Raw genomic sequence first — 16,801 nt, forward strand, 5'->3', positions numbered from 1 at the left:
AAGCCTAGTTGAAATCAGGAGCGGGCCAACTTGAAATTTGGACGTGGTCCAACTTAAATTTGGTGCTGGGCTAGCTGAAATTCGGGGGTATGCTTACGCATAATTAGACAACGCCAGTAGAGTTTCGGCATTATTTTTCAGTTCTTGAATTTGCATTGGATTGGGCCGGCTACGGACGCATGAGTGGGCGATGATTATTATTTGGTTTTCTCACGTACACAGGCAATGTGCAGGCGCTGTTCACATGATCGAGCACGCTTGCTCACACGGAAATTGTGCCACCGTCCTATTTATTTTAGAGATCACAGCGCAGAAGCTACTTTCACAATGAGAAGTGACAAACATATGAACAGGCGATGCACTGGTGAGTAATTCACTGTAAGAAAGCACGCTGAATATAATGCCTGTGCTGCACATGCGCGCACAGGCAAGAAAAAAAAAAGCCAAACACAGAGAGAGATGTGCCACAAGCAATACTAAATCAGGTCCACAAAGTAAAGCATCGTATTATGTGGCATAAACATGTCTGGAGTACGAGCAATAAAAACAGCGCTAAACGACGGGACGAATGAAGGGACACAGACAACGGCGCTGTTGTCTGTGTCCCTTCACTCGTCCCGTCGTTTAGCGCTGTTTTTATTGCTCGTAATCATGAACCAACGAGCCCAAATGCGTACTCTTTTGATGTCTGGAGTATTACGTATAGAACTCGCCTCGAAGCTCCTTTTACATCATATGCCCCATTCATACGACTTTAAGAAGAAACCAACCTCCTCATGAACGTTACCTTCAGCACTTTCGATGCTGTTATTTTGCAAAATTTTCTAGCCCGCTGGGGCGCGCAAGTGGCCCAAAATCGTGTGCCTCCATCGAATACTGCGTGCCGCATCCGCGGGCGCCAAGGCGCAAGGGCGTGCCATGCTGTCAGGATTGGGGGCTCAATCCCATCGTCCGTGGTCCTTTGCCAAGATTGGAGTACGGCATGAATTCGAAGGCAGCTGGCCCATGCCGTCGTCCAACTTATTTACGCTGAGATCGTTGATGAAGTGAATAACTGTTTCTCATCGAGAACGAGGAATATGGGTTTATTTACAGAAATTAAATCAGTCTAATATGACTGCCTGAGAAAAACAGTGTCAGTCCAACATGTCTGCATGAGAGAAGTGACTCAGTCTAACATGACTGCTCAAGAGAAGTGTGTTCAGCATTCGCACAACCACAGTTTTTATACACTCGATCCGCCGGCCATACGAGGCGACGACTGTTCGTTTACTCATCACCAACTCGCCGCTGCTCTGCAGATCAGTTTACAGACACAAAGGCACACACATTCCGATGCCCAAACGACGGCGTTGGAGGGGCGCCGTTCCGGGAATTATCGGTGCCGATCGAGGGTCGCTCGTTGTTTTGTGCCACGCCGAAGCGTGAGAAGCACCAAAATACGTCGTTCCCGCGGCAGCTTGTCCATGCGTGTCAAATCAGCTCCGCGTTGGGGAACTCCGGAATCATTGTTCACACACCGAACTAGTTCCGTCACAATGTCGATGGGGCTGGAGGAAGGCGGCAGTTTTTAAGCACAAAGGCCGCTTCTTCGAACGCCTCCCAGCTGCAGCGACGGTGAGGGGGAGATGCGCGTCGTGTCGCCCTGTCGTAACTGTGTGGCAATCTTGTTTTGGAGCTCGCCATTCTTAACAGCGCCTCCATGGCCCGGAAAGTCTCGACTGTCTAGCATTGAAAACCGCTAGGCAGGAAGAGAACGGCTGCTGGTCAGGGGGGGGGGGGGGATTGATGTCTTGGCTCGCAGCGACCACTTGTGCATTGATGTCACCGCCCCAAAACATACAAGGACAGGCAACTGCAAAACGAACCCCACAACACGGCTCTGCGCCGAGCTGACGTGCATTGGCTCTCACTTTAGACTCGCTAGGCTTCAAAAAAACAACAACATAAGTGGAGAAACAAAAAAAAATGCTGCATTTCGCTATGCCAATTTCTGAAGAAAATTCCTGCTGACAAATTCAGCAATCATGGAGGGAATCCTGCTAAATGAGAGGGGATCTTCTTCGCTTAAAGAAAAGTTAACACCAGTAACCCTGAAATTTAGGCGGGACCCTCAAATGCAGAATTCAAATTAGCCTGCTCAAACCATCCGCATTGCTATGCAACTTTCCCTTCTTATATCTAACGGAGAAGTTGTACTCTTGGAGAGTGAGGCTCCATCGGAGCAAGCGGCCGTTTTTGTGTGACATTTGATTGAGCCACGTCAGAGGACAGTGGTCGGTCTCGAAGATGAACTTCGCTCCGTACAAGTAACACGACAACTTCTGGGCGGCCCAAACCAAACAAGCGCATTCCTTCTCTGAAGCGCTGTAGGCTTCCTCTCTTACATTTAGTTTACGGCTGGCGTAGAGGATAGGATGCTCCTCGTTATCGTCGCCGACCTGACTAAGTACCACGCCCGTACCTCTGTCGCTTGCGTCGCATTGAACTATGAATTCCTTTGTGTAGTCTGGCGCGCGAAGCACAGGGCGAGAAACCAATAGCGTTTTCAAACTTTGGAAAGCGTTCTCTTTGTCCTTATCCCAGTGTACGTTACTCGGTGCTCCCTTTCGGAGGGCGTCTGTTAATGGACTTGCCAATTGCGAGTAATTCGGAATGTACCGTTGATAGTACCCCACAAGTCCCAAAAATGAACGAAGGTCCGTTTTCGTGCGCGGCTGAGAAAATTCTCCAATCGTAGCTATTTTCAGCTCAGCCGGCCGTCTCATGCCCTGACCGACAACATGGCCCAGATAAGTAACCTGCGAACAACCAAACCTACACTTTTCCGCTTTCATCGTTAAGCCGGCTTCCCTCAACCGTGAGAACACCTGTTTCAGGTGCGATACGTGTTGTTCCCAGCTGTCCGAAAAAATGGCCACATCATCAAGATAAGGTAAGGCGAACTCCTGCAAGTCTTTTAGGACAATATCCATTAACTTAGAGGAGCTAAACGGCGCGTTCTTCAGCCCGAAGCTGAGTGCGAGAGGGCGAAAAGTGCCTACAGGCGAGATGAATGCGGCATAGCGGCTGGCACTTTCTGAAAGGGGAACTTGCCAGTACCCCCGCACGAGATCTATAGTTGAAATGTATTTAGCAGCGCTAACTCTTTCAATTCGTTCCTCAATGTTGGGTATCGGGTACAGCTGATCCCTAGTGATCGCATTTAACTTCCTGTAGTCAACAGACGGACGAGGGTCCTTGTTAGGGGTTTCTACGAGTATTAGCGGTGACGTGTAGTCACTCTCAGCGGGCTCAATAACTCCCAACTCTAGCATGCGCTGTATCTCTGCCTCCATAATCTCTCTCTGTCTTGGAGACACCCTGTAAGGTTTTGATCTTACTGGTTCGGTAGAGGTCAGCTCAATTTCATGCGTTATCAGTTCGGTTCTACCCGGCCGATCGCTGAATCTGTCGAGATATTCCCCTAACACTCCTTTTAGCTCATCTAGCTGCTCAGATTTTAGAGCGTGCGAGCTTACCGAGTGTTCTACTACTTCTTCTAGGCCGATTTCAGAGTTGGAGGTCGCCCTATATTCGTCAAACTTGGTACTAGTGCCATCCGGCTCTTTGACGGTATAGTTAACGACTCCGCTCCGCTCTACATACGGCTTCATCAAATTACAGTGATATATCCTCACTTCCTTCCTGCGACCGGGCATTCTCAAAGCATAGTTAGTATCTGAAAGTTTGTGCAACACTTTAACGGGCCCGTCCCAGTGAACTTCAAGCTTGTTCTTTCTTGAAGGTTTGAGGATCATTACCTGGTCTCCGGCGTTAAACGTACGAAGCCTCGCATTCTTGTCGTAATAGAATTTGGCGTTCTTTTGAGCTAGTGCCATGTTCTTTCCGACTAGTTCTTGGGTTGCGCTTAGCCGTTCCAGTAAATTTAGCACGTATTCAACCACGGTTGGACTCTCCCCTCTTTCCTCCCACATCTCTCTTAACATTCTCAGTGGAGACCGGAGTGTCCTCCCATACACTAGTTCTGCTGGTGAGAACCCTGTCGCCTCATGTGGAACCGTTCGCAAAGCAAACAAAGTTGCCGGCAGACAGTTCTCCCAGTCCTCCTTGTGCTCGTAACAGAGCGCACGCAAAACTCGCTTAAGCACCGAATGCCACCTCTCTACACTGTTTGACTGAGGGTGATAGACAGAACTGTGTATTAACTTTACCCCGCACTTTTGCAAGAATGTGGAAGTCAGTGCGCTCGTGAATACTGACCCTTGATCTGCCTGAATTTCGGCTGGAAACCCAACTCGTGCAAACACTGTCAAAAGCGCGTCTACTACTTCGGTGGAGCTGAGCTCTTTCAAAGGGATTGCTTCTGGAAACTTGGTAGCCGGACACAGCATGGTAAACAAGTACCTGTAGCCTGATTTTGTTTTTGGAAGAGGCCCTACCATGTCTATTACAAGTCGTCTGAAAGGCTCTGTTATTAAGGGCACTACCTTCAGTGGAGCTTTCCAAGTCTTTCCTGGTTTACCAGAACGCTGGCAGGCGTCGCATGATCTTACAAAGTTTTCTACATCTTTGAAACAGCCAGGCCAGTAGTATTCCATAAGCAATCTTTCCTTTGATTTGTTTATGCCTACGTGGCCGGACCACCCATTTCCATGACAAAGACTCAAAAGGTCCTCCCTATACTTAGTAGGTATGACTAACTGATCTAAAATCCTACCCTTTCGATCTCTGTAATGCCGATACAACAATCCTCCTCTCTCATGTATCGTTACGTTGCGCCTAGCAATGCCTTCTTTAGCTGTGTCATGTAATTTAGCTAAGCTCTCATCATTCTTTTGCTCAGCTGCCAGTGACTCTCTATCCACGCGTAAGAGTTGATCAAAGTTCTTTGAGGCCGGTGATAATAACGACCCTGTCTCGCTTGTGAGCGCGTCTGCTTGCTCTTCCTGCAGGCTAGAACTCTGACACTCTAGTGCTACGCTCTCATTGAGCTGGTCAGCTGGCAGGCTCTCCTCAACTGTTCTTTTGTCCCTCGGGCCTAGCTCGGATTCGGGTATTGAAGTTATCCCCTTTTCTGCTTCCGCTGGAGGAGCTTGAGCATTTTCAGCCGAAAGCGCCGCGATCTTACGAGCTTGGCCTCGGGTCAATGCCTGTACTATGCCCTCTCCCAGTTTGAGCCCTCTGTCACGCAGTAACTGATTCGAACGATTCGAAAAGATGTAGGGATACTGCAGTGACAAAAATTTGGAAACTGCAGCCTCAGTCTCTAGCTCCCCGAATGGTCCACTGATTTTGACTTTGGCCATGGGCAGACACACGCTGTGTTCTTCTACAACCTGTTTTATCCATGCTACTTCTCCGGTGAAGTCATCTACCATCACGTAAGACGGATGGACAATGCCCAGCGTGGCGGCACTGTCCCTTAGCACTCGGCATGGTTTTCCATTAACTTGCAGGTCGTGGAGATATGGACTTAAAAGTTCCATATTCTCATCTTTTTCCTCCACGTAGGAAAAAACTACGCTAGACTTCTCGCAGATTACAGCTATATGTCCCAGTTTGTGGCATTTGTAACAGCGAATTGGTCTAACAGATTCGAATTTTCTTTTCTGTTCTTTTTGTGCGGTTTCTCCGTTAAGTTTCTCCTCGCTCTTTTCTGCGGGCTTTTCCGCCATGTCTACAGGCTCGGATCGTCTAGTTTGCGCACCCTTTTTGAACGGAAATGGTTTCCGCGGTCCATTTCGACCGTCCCAGTTTCCCTCCTCGGCGTTCAACTTTCTACGGGTTGCGTACTCTTCGGCTAATTCAGCCGCCCTTTCCACAGTGTTTACATTACCTCTGTCTAGCACCCACAGTTTCATAGCTTGGGGGATGGTTTTGTAAAACTGCTCTAGACACATGCATTCAATGATCATGTCTCTGCTGTCGTACGCTTCCGCGCTTTTAAGCCACTCGACTAGGTTGGCCTTTAAGCTATATGCAAACTCCGGATAGCCCTCGCTATCTTTCTTGCCTGTGCTCCTAAACCTTTGCCGAAAAGCTTCGGCTGAAAGGCGGTATTTCTTCAGGAGACTAGCCTTAACTTTTGCATAATCATATGCATCCTGCGCACTCAATCTGGCGATTACTTCCGCCGCCTCACACGGCAACATAGACAGCAACCGCTGTGGCCATGTACTCGGACCGAAGTTCATCTTCTCGCAAGTCCTTTCAAAATTGCTTAGGAACAAGCCTATGTCGGTCCCGACCTCAAATGGCTTTAATAGCCTGTCCATGCGGTACGATTCTGCCTCACTTGATCGTCCCAGAGCGCCTTCACTTCCTTGAGACATCTCCAAACGTTTGCTTTCAAGTTCCAGTTGCATTTTTCTTAACTCGCGGTCTTTATCACGTTCCTCTCTCTCTCGTTTTTCTCTGTCCCGTTCTTCTCTTTCTCTTTCCCGTTTCTCTCTTTTTTTGAGAAGTTCCATTCCCATTTCAATATCTGCCTCACTGGCCTGATTGGAAATTAGCTCCAATAATTCCGATTTGAGCATTTCCTTGCGTACATCTAGGCCCAGTTCCTCACCAACAATCAACAACTCGTCTCTCAGCAGTGTCCTTAACTCCATGACTGCTGCTTTACTGCCTTGATTCTGCTCTCTAAATCTAGCTAGGAAAACACAACCTAGCTAACACACAACAATCTAGCTTCCCTACTGTTCTAAACAGAACAACCACAAAATGAAGCCTAGAGAGTCAAAGCAAAAACCAAGCACTCACCGCAGATACAGCACCATGTCGCAAAGTCCATCTCACCGCTGTCAGCCAGTTGTCAGGATTGGGGGCTCAATCCCATCGTCCGTGGTGCTTTGCCCAGATTGGAGTACGGCATGAATTGGAAGGTAGCTGGCCCATGCCGTCGTCCAACTTATTTACGCTGAGATCGTTGATGAAGTGAAGAACTGTTTCTCATCGAGAACGAGGAATATGGGTTTATTTACAGAAATTAAATCAGTCTAATATGACTGCTTGAGAAAAAGAGTGTCAGTCCAACATGACTGCATGAGAGAAGTGACTCAGTCTAACATGACTGCTCAAGAGAAGTGTGTTCAGCATTCGCACAACCACAGTTTTTATACACTCGATCCGCCGGCCATACGAGGCGGCGACTGTTCGTTTACTCATCACCAACTCGCCGCTGCTCTGCAGATCAGTTTACAGACACAAAGGCACACACATTCCGATGCCCAAACGACGGCGTTGGAGGGGTGCCGTTCCGGGAATTATCGGTGCCGATCGAGGGTCGCTCGTTGTTTTGTGCCACGCCGAAGCGTGAGAAGCACCAAAATACGTCGTTCCCGCGGCAGCTTGTCCATGCGTGTCAAATCAGCTCCGCGGTGGGGAACTCCGGAATCATTGTTCACACACCGAACTAGTTCCGTCACAATGTCGATGGGGCTGGAGGAAGGCGGCAGTTTTCAGCACAAAGGCCGCTTCTTCGAACGCCTCCCAGCTGCAGCGACGGTGAGGGGGAGATGCGCGTCGTGTCGCCCTGTCGTAACTGTGTGGCAATCTTGTTTTGCAGCTCGCCATTCTTAACAATGCGCAGCGAGCGCAGCTGGCTCGCGAGGACAATCGAGGAGGAAAGCGCCGCGGAGAGGATAGAGTCGCTACATTTAAATTATCAAGGGATCTTATCGCAGGCCGCAGAGGAGCGCTCCCGGTTCCTTGCAATACCTCCAGCTGGCGTTCACATCCGCCGCAACTGAGGAATATGGAAGAAAGTAAACGGGCTGGGAAAGCGTTCACGCACTTGTACAGGAATAGCATTGATTCACAGTGGAGGAAAAGAACTAGGAAGCTTACCAGCAAGTATGCGGCCTGTATGTTGAGAAACACAGCAACAAAGAACGTCAAGTGGAGAGACTGAGATAATCTCATGGGTGGCGACAATGGAAAAGAAACCTGCTATGAGTAACTACACTTAAGAGGCAAAAACAAAATTAGGAAAGAAACAATTTATGATAACTGAAAGGGAAGCTCATTACTTTTCGAAGCGAGATCAGGATGCCTTAGAATATGCACTTATAAAGTGAGATATAAGAAGGAAGAAGCATGTGCTTGCTGCGGTAAAGCTAGGGAGACTATGGAGCATGTTTTATTAGAATGCGAAAATATCTGCTCAGTGGTCGATTTAGGAATCACCGGACTCCTGGTACCCATGGGTTCAGCGAGAGCAGGTGAAGTAAACATGTACGCAATACAGATTAGTAAGATCGGAAGATTGGTGGAATTAGGGAAACGACAAACAATGGAGGCGTGCAAAAACAAAGTTCACAATAGGGGTTCAGAAACTTTGGTTATCGGAATTCCTCGTCTTTTTTTGTCTTTTTTAACATAGGTGGGACATTAGGCAATAAAATAACAAGAGCTTAGTGGCGCAACCCACCGCCCCGTTCCAAAGGGGACGCTCATACATACATACATACATACATACATACATACATACATACATACATACATACATACATACATACATACATACATACATACATACATACATACATACATACATACATACATACATACATAAATACATACATACATACATACATACATACACACACATACATACATACATACATACATACATACATACATACATACATACATACATACATACATACATACATACATACATACATACATACATACATACATACATACATACATACATACATACATACATACATACATACATACATACATCGCGGCCCGCCGAAGAGGCCGCGTTTCTACCGCATAGCCCGCCTTCGTGCATAGCATTCGCGGTCAACTTTTCCCGGTAAGCATTACGGTCACGTAGTACGTACACTCCACTTGCCGGGAAGCGCGAGAAGCAGTCGGGGATCTTTGAGTGCTATCGCGTTCCACTCTTAAAGGCGGAGCTTAAGCGTCCTCCAAATTTTTTGTTGCTCCTTGATACCGTGAATAGATGTCGCATGTTTTTTATAGGGAGAGGCTGGAACAACCTGACCACTTTCATATCTAAATTTATTGTTTAGTTCATTTCTTAAATTGACGAAAAATGAACTCATCTGAATTTACGTCAGACATTCCCCTACATTACATAGGAGCTCTTCCTTTGAGCACGTTCAGAGTAATGAAACACATTACTTATGGCCCTAAGGATTTAAGAATTTGTTTAACCTCACTCTTCTGCATTCCTCTGCTGCTACGTCTCTCGCATTTTTGATATATTCGTTCTACACTGAACATACGGCTGTAGGGGGGAAACAAGAATGTCCATGTTACTCATTTTCCTTTCATGACCTTCAAAAATATGTCCACGCCATCAGTGCTCTTGACCCTGTGCTATAAAAGAGGGATCTTTTCCTGCAAAAAACGTACAAGCGCAATCGTACAGAAAGTAACCTTGTCCTAGCCTTCCCTAGGGTTCCTGAAAGTGGATTGCTGGCAAGCTCAGTGGATTTATCATTGACAAAGAAGGTCAAGCACTCCCTAGATCAGTTTATTCGTAGGTTGACAAAATCAACTTTTTACTCGACGTGTTAGCTATCTTCTGAAGGTCTACGTTTCTTTGCCATGCCTTTTATAGGCACGAATACTGAGCGATTCTCCCATCCCGCGTCGTAATTCTGTTATAAGAATAATATAGGAGCAAAGTATAAATATGGAAGAAGACATAGCCAATCATAATAGGGAGTAGCTATGCGATTAACACAACGATACAAGCATACAGGCTAGGGAAGATGAAAACGGCGACCCACGCGGTTTTCCACCATGCTGTCCCATTCCTTCCAATGACACAGGACCGAGGAGAATACCCTTTCATGTGGGACAGTCGTTGATTTATCTTAAAAGCACAGTGGCAGGAAACACGCCATAAACGCGCATTTTGATTTTTTTCATTAGCAGATCAACCCTTCTACTTTGGCTTCAGAGCAGCAAAGTAAAACTTTTTGCATTCGAAAAGGCCATTTTTCTTCCAGCCGCGCTTCTCCACGACTAAGCGGCCACAGGTTACAATGGAAAGTAAATATACAGTGGCGCTACTTGTGACGAGTTTCGTGAACTGCATCACTAAGGCCATACTTTAACTCTATACCACAACTCCCGCCTCTCCCCTACAGCATAAACTTTAGCATATAGAACGATTACTTCTGTTTGATCTTTAAAAGCAACGGCACTTACGCGATGATACCTTAAATACCGCTCACTGAAAACAATCTCTCGCTTGTAACGATGTTTGGTGGCTGTTTTGCTGATTTTCTTTTGCATTGTATTCAGCGTGTCTCTTAGCATTTCTTTTTCTGTTTTCATACGAATCCAAAGGCTGAGTTTTGTAGGAAACTGTAACCAATACTTTTGTTTATATTAGCTTCAGTATCCACCCCCCCTGTTATGTAATTCTCCGACAGGGGTCCTTAAGGGAAAATAGATTATTATAATGATGATGATTACGCAATACGATGGTTTTGTCATTTCCCCGAAAATGTAAGTAAATAAAGACCTCGGTCGTGGAGTAACGATTAACATGCCTGGCTGACGAACATAAAATTTCCGGTTTAAATCAAAGCGGCGTCGGTTATTACAGTGCTGAGTCGTTTTCCTGACGTACGCCCTGCAACAGGGTCGGTGTAATGTAACGATCCCCTTCCCCCGATTAGACCCCTTTCTTATCGTCCACCGCTCCCGACTGGCCCATCCTGGTGATGGTGCAGATGTTGTGCCTGCTTCGACCACTGACAAAGCGCGGAAAGAAAAATAATTGGAGTGGAATCGTCACGTTATCCAGGCCCAGATTTTGACTGGAGTCAGACATATAACACATTGGTGTCGAACTTCATACCCAAACTTATGAAAAGTGGGAACGAAGTCAATATAAAGGAGAACCAATTGCTCTGCGAGTAGATTACTTTGTAGAAAACGGCCTCCAAATGCGCATGACAAAAGTTGCCTATGTATAAGGCCATACTGTCTTTAATCGATTTACAAGTACATTTGGAAATATTTTATTATCAACCTTGTATAATGATATTAGTCTGTATTTGTGTGTTATCAGCAGTGCTTCATTGTGGGGGTACTGGTGTTGATACAGTCAGGATCACCTTTCCAAACTTTGCTGGCAATTGTACCGCCTGAGTGTCTCTTTCTGTGCCATGTGTCACCACGAGTCGGTTAATGCAGTGCTTCATCGTCAGTGATCTTTGGCGGGAAGGTCTTGTGAATTTGATAGAAATGCTAAAGAAGCCTTTTTCACGCTTGATTTTACAAAAGATATAGCGCAACGATTATCAGGAGTTTTGTTTTTCTGTTGCGTAGTGATCGCAAAATTAATCGCTTCCCCAGTCAATGGAAGTCACTGATCATCGTGAAAGCATGTCATTATGAGAATACATTTATGAGGTTCTCGTGGCCACCGGTGGCCGTTATTTTATGCAAGACCTTGCATAGGATAACGGCCGTATAATTTTATGCGCAAAATAACAAATACGCACCGATCACACAGTCCCTAAGCTAGCTACTATAGTAAAAACTTGACCAAGCTTATGAAATGTGGACAGACTAAAATATGCACATTTGGAGTAGGAGCGCTCACGTTTTATAGTTTTTCAACATAGATAAGGGTCAATTCTGTAACACCTTCAAATGCCGCTTTCCACAAGATTACGTTTCTCAAAATGCATTTCACGCTAAAATAAAAAATTAATATACTAATTTACTGATCGACAGACAAAACAGAAAGCATCAGCGTTACACGAACGGAAAACACTCGACAAGGCTAGAGTGGCGCATTACTACTTTGAAACATTTTCTAAAGGTTAACAGAAGACTATCGCACATTAGCGAAGAAAATTAAGGCGGCACTTTCATCATTTATTTCATGGTGTAAATGTGCTGCCAGTGCTAGCCGTGAGACGTCACAGATTTCGTTGTATATATGGGTATTAGGTTCGTTTGAGGAAGAGCCCACTGCAAGTGCCCATGCTAGTTTTAACACCACCTGCCGTTTTAGCACCGCCTCAAAAAGGCCAATAACAAATAGGGAAGGTGCCTTACCTGAAACCAACGATGTTTTATCCACCCATCCTTTAGGACCTTTGAGTCGGCATTATCAGGCACAGCACATTGTTCTAAGAAATGAAAGACAATTTTCGAATCAGAGTGTTTAAATCAAAGTCATCCAGCTTTTTGTAAGTTCTGTTAAAACATAATTATTTCGCAATTATTCTCCCCCTCTTGAGTATTGTCATCATCATTACTATCTAAGTGCAATGATGTTCTTTCGAAGGTGCGTGATGTCGAATAACCTTTGTGAGTAAGGCCTGTAAGTCTCTCGCCTAAAATATCATCCTAAAGGCGTACACCAATAGGAAAACGACCTAGTACGTGATAAGAACTAGTCATTATGGCCTAAGGAACGGACAAACAAACCACACCGCCTTCTTGGGATCATCATTGACTGAGACTTAAGCGCTAGAGCTCTCATGTCAGTTGCATAAAAAGTCGCACTTTCGCACGAAAGGCAAAACATCGATTGTGATAGCAAATTAGTAGACTTCTATACAAAGTAAAGATAGTAGTTTTATAGGCCGTATAAACTTGGAAATATTCGCTTACTAACTGAATCAACAAGCACGGTGCCAGCGCGCACAAACAAGTCCGAACACATCACACTCGACGATCGCGTACATTCGAGCTCGCTGTCAAAACGCTTCTGTGAGCAAGCCCGGCAGCAGCAGCGAGCGAAGTGACTTTCATGCCCTCTATTGCTTCTACGCAACAGTGGTGAGAACACATCGCGTACAAAGGTATGAACCGTCTGCAGATCCCTTGACTGCGCGCGGCTGTGCAAAGTACGCACTTGTTGGCCGAATCGAAGCTACCCCCCTCCCTCCCACGCGGCCTTCTCGCTTTCATACATATATGGCACGCGAGATTGAGTCGCGATCATCAGTTCCCTTTGCGCCCTGTCGCGAAATTCGCAGTTGCTACCGAGCACAACGCCGCCGCCCCCCTCCTCTCCCTCCCATCCCTCACGGCCTTTCGCGCGACTGAAGACGGCGCGTTTGCCCTCCGCTTTCTTCTTTCGCGCGCCTGATGGCCTGATTGAGCTGCTATGGAAAGCTTCCATCTTGTGTTTTCATTCGCACATACAGCATACGACGCGCGGCGACAGTGTCATCACCCTCGGATCTTATACGGAACATGTTGGCGACGGCGGAAATGCGCCTGGAAGCCCATATAATTGCTATCGCAATAAAATGTTACTGACAGCGATTCCTTATCTGTTCAAGTTAATGGTGAGAGCACCGTGGACTGTATCAGCAAGATCAGTGATGCCGTTCTGCATTGTACTTTCCTGGGATTCCTACGGTACAGCTTACCTGCTCTGGGCAACACATGGAAGAGCAATCTACCTGTGCTATACAGTGCGTGGATGCGCAAGCTGTCTGGACGTGCTTAGTCTTCTGCGATGTGCCTTCACAGCGGCAACTATCGCCATATCGTACTTGACCACCCCCTCCAAACATACAGCGTCTGTCGGTGCTTCGTGGGTTGACACTAACCCAATGACCGGGGATCCCAGCACACTAGTTTGCTTCTCGGTTGGCAGCCAGGCACTTACTTAAGCAACAGCACAGCAGCGCGAAAGACATGGATGAATAGGAAGACCCATGGTACATACATGTGCTCAATAACAACGGCACTGCATTTACTTACACGAGAATGTATACGGGTTTATACCACGGCGCAAATAAACAGAGAAGATTGGAAGTACAATAACAGAAACAGAAAATCGTTTATCTTTTCGACAGGAAATAAAGTTATGCGCTATCTTGCCCTGTCCTGGAAGTTCCGTCCTTTATGGGAAAGGGCGATAGACAGCATGTTTACACCTTTGTCACCTAATGACATACGCTAAGGAAATTTGCCTCTTTAAATGTGTTTCATTGTGACTATAACTTAGTCCCTTACATCCACAGAAAAGGGTGGCTGAACAAACTATTTAATACACTCCCATGAAAGGGTGATTTTCGTACGTGCACCTTTCTCCAAACGGGCGTTCTGGCGAAATGCAGGCTACGCTTTCTTTTTACAGCGACACCTTTTATTTTATTACTGCGCTAGTCTTTCGAATGTCCGCCGAAGTATAATCCCAAAATGCTTTCCGAGACGTTTATATATAAAAAAAAATAAGCGAAGAAAAAGAAGCCGCGCAGCACATTCGAGCTGTGGAACAGCAGATTGCCAGCCGTAAGCGTTACCTCTAGTCGAGAGACACCGCACCTAAAGAGTGAGGAGCACGTTGGCGCCTCTAGCTGCTATGACAGGTTGACGCCACGCTCTTTAGTTTATTTATAAAGCAGCGCCAATGTGAAGCAATGGCAGTGAATCAGCAGTAAGATCTGAAAGGCCGGAACGGGAGAGGAGGACAAAAGTACTTCTGTACCCCCTCTCACCTTTACGGCCGGAAAGCACCACATCCCCAAAGAATGTTGTGTTCTTATCGGTAAAAGACTGCTACGCATGCACCTGCGAATGTTTGTTCCAATTGATACTGCACGAAATAGTGCAGACCAACTTACTACGCATAATATTGCGCCAGCGCCGATGTTACAACAGAAAGAACATTCGCCTGAAGAAATATGATTCAGTGACACGCCATGATTCACTGACGCTTGGCAGCTGACCTATCAAACAAGATCTAGTTGAAACAATTTAAACGAAGCCGATGGTAAAAAATTTACGGACGATTACGAAATTCCCTAATGCGAAATTTTAGCGCAGATTTATACGTGTTTTTGTTTCGCGATATATTGGTTGGCGCAGACTATCTGTCTCGCGCGGCACGTTGCAAACGGAACGAAGTATGGCATGGTTGCCTCGCTAATCGAGAGCTCGCCAGAGGCAGCGCGTGGGTGACGCGTAGGCGCGATTCACAGCAGCAGCCGCCGCAGACAGACCTCCACTCATGCAGCGCTTTGTTTTCATATATGGCATTCAGTGGCGTCATCAGTGCACGGTCGACGCGCACTACTCGGGCGCCATCACGCAGCTATCTTCGCCACAAAGCCTGTCTTGCACGGCCCTACGCTTTTTGTCTCACGCTTTCGCCACACCCTCCTCCTCCGCTTTCCTCCTCATGCACTCTTCGCTATCTCCGTCTTTCATCCTCCGCGGCACTCCGCGTTCGCTCTTTCATCCTGCGCTGTGCTCGTTCGCTCAGTTACGAGGACGCCGACGATCACCGCAGGAACGGGCGCCTAAGAGCTGTAGTCTAAGCGTGAAATCAAGGATGAGAAATAAAAGAAAAACTCCCTTCTTCCCCATCACCACAGATGTGTAGTCTGTGGTCTAAGATGTAATGTTTCACGAAGTTATACCAGATGTTTCTGGGAACACTTTAACCAATTTTAAAGAATATAACCTGTGCCAGATAGCACAATTTTAATTCGTAAGCTGGATTGCTCAAACAGACGGACATTATCTGCATCAAAAATTGAGGCACGTAATCGAATAATTAACAAGAATATAGCAATTAAGTTTAACTAATCATCCTACGGCACAGATTGCAATTTACCAATTTTAGCCGAATGGACTACAAGGTATATCCACTCAGAAATAATTCTCTGGATGGCACCATGTTCGAGATATGCACCATCATCATTATTATTATTATTATCAAAAATTTTATCCTCTATTAAAGATACTATCATTCCACAGCAGCATGGATTCATATCATATTCATATCGGGACGCTGCCCAACTACCAACCTCGTTAGCTTGATGATGTATGCCTCTCAAGCAGTGTATAAGAAAGGACACCTGGTTGTAATTTATTTTGATCTCAGTAAGGCGTTTAATGACGCATGCCACAAAATGCTACTTCAAAACTTGACACAACATGATCTGCACCACTCTATCACAGTGCTGATAAAAAGCAACCTACGCGACCGGCACTGCTAGGTTAGCGTAAATGGTCAGTCGCCAGAACTTTATGCGATTACAAGTGGAGTTCCTCAAGGGTTGGTCCTGGGCCCGCTTCTTTTCTCGCTCTTTATTAACGACTTTTCGACACTCATTCAAAACTGCAATTTTGTTATGTGCTGATGACGCGAAACTTTTCAGAGAGGTAAAAAATGTTAATGATTGCGCCGCTCTTCAGAAGGACACTGCAAATTTTTCGTCATGTCGCGCTGAAAACAAGCTGGTCACAAATGCATCAAAAACAAAAGTTGTAAGCTTCACGCAGAAGCCTAACAGGACTTAATTTCCCTATAGCGTAAAAGATGTTCTCCTGCCAAAAGCTCAAGGAACGAAGGACCTTGGAGTGTACTTCGCTAGCTCTCTGAGTTTCTCGCCCCACGCTCAACAGGCGAGGCAGCGTGCACTTCAAGCGCTCAGCACACTTTGTTGGGTGACGAGAGACTTCAAACAACCTGGGCCATTTGTAACTTTATGTAAGAGCGTATGCCTTCCAGTTCTTTAGTACGCCTCCATGGTTTGGGGCGACACTTGTAGGTCAAATTGTGAACTTCTCGAAAATGTGCAAAAAGAGTTCACATCTATATTTAAACATCGATTCTGTCAAAAGCATTCCATCTCCATAGAGCTAACGCAGAGGCTCACGTCACCTACTCTCACCTGCAGACGCAATACATGGGATGTTCTTTACAAATTAATACATGGAAAATCTGCTGCTCGCACTTGCTTTCTAATGTGCGCTTTTATATTCCGCAGAAAGGCGCTAGGAAACAGTGCGCCTTTCAGCCGTCAGATTTTTGTGA

The 16,801-nt window shown here is 46.1% G+C and overlaps 1 protein-coding gene across 3 annotated transcripts in view; it reads right to left on the bottom strand.

Moving 5' to 3' along the window:
• Positions 1-16,801, bottom strand: part of LOC139061116 (sushi, von Willebrand factor type A, EGF and pentraxin domain-containing protein 1-like) — a 297,555-nt gene that overhangs the window by 142,810 nt on the left and 137,944 nt on the right. For all 3 annotated transcript variants that reach the window (XM_070540689.1, XM_070540681.1, XM_070540673.1), the window contains one exon: positions 12,070-12,143. In XM_070540689.1, coding sequence (XP_070396790.1) covers positions 12,070-12,143 — 74 coding nt within the window. The remainder of the gene's footprint in view (positions 1-12,069; positions 12,144-16,801) is intronic.

The sequence above is a fragment of the Dermacentor albipictus genome, chromosome 1 (genome assembly GCF_038994185.2).
Source record: "Dermacentor albipictus isolate Rhodes 1998 colony chromosome 1, USDA_Dalb.pri_finalv2, whole genome shotgun sequence".
NCBI lineage: Eukaryota > Metazoa > Arthropoda > Arachnida > Ixodida > Ixodidae > Dermacentor > Dermacentor albipictus.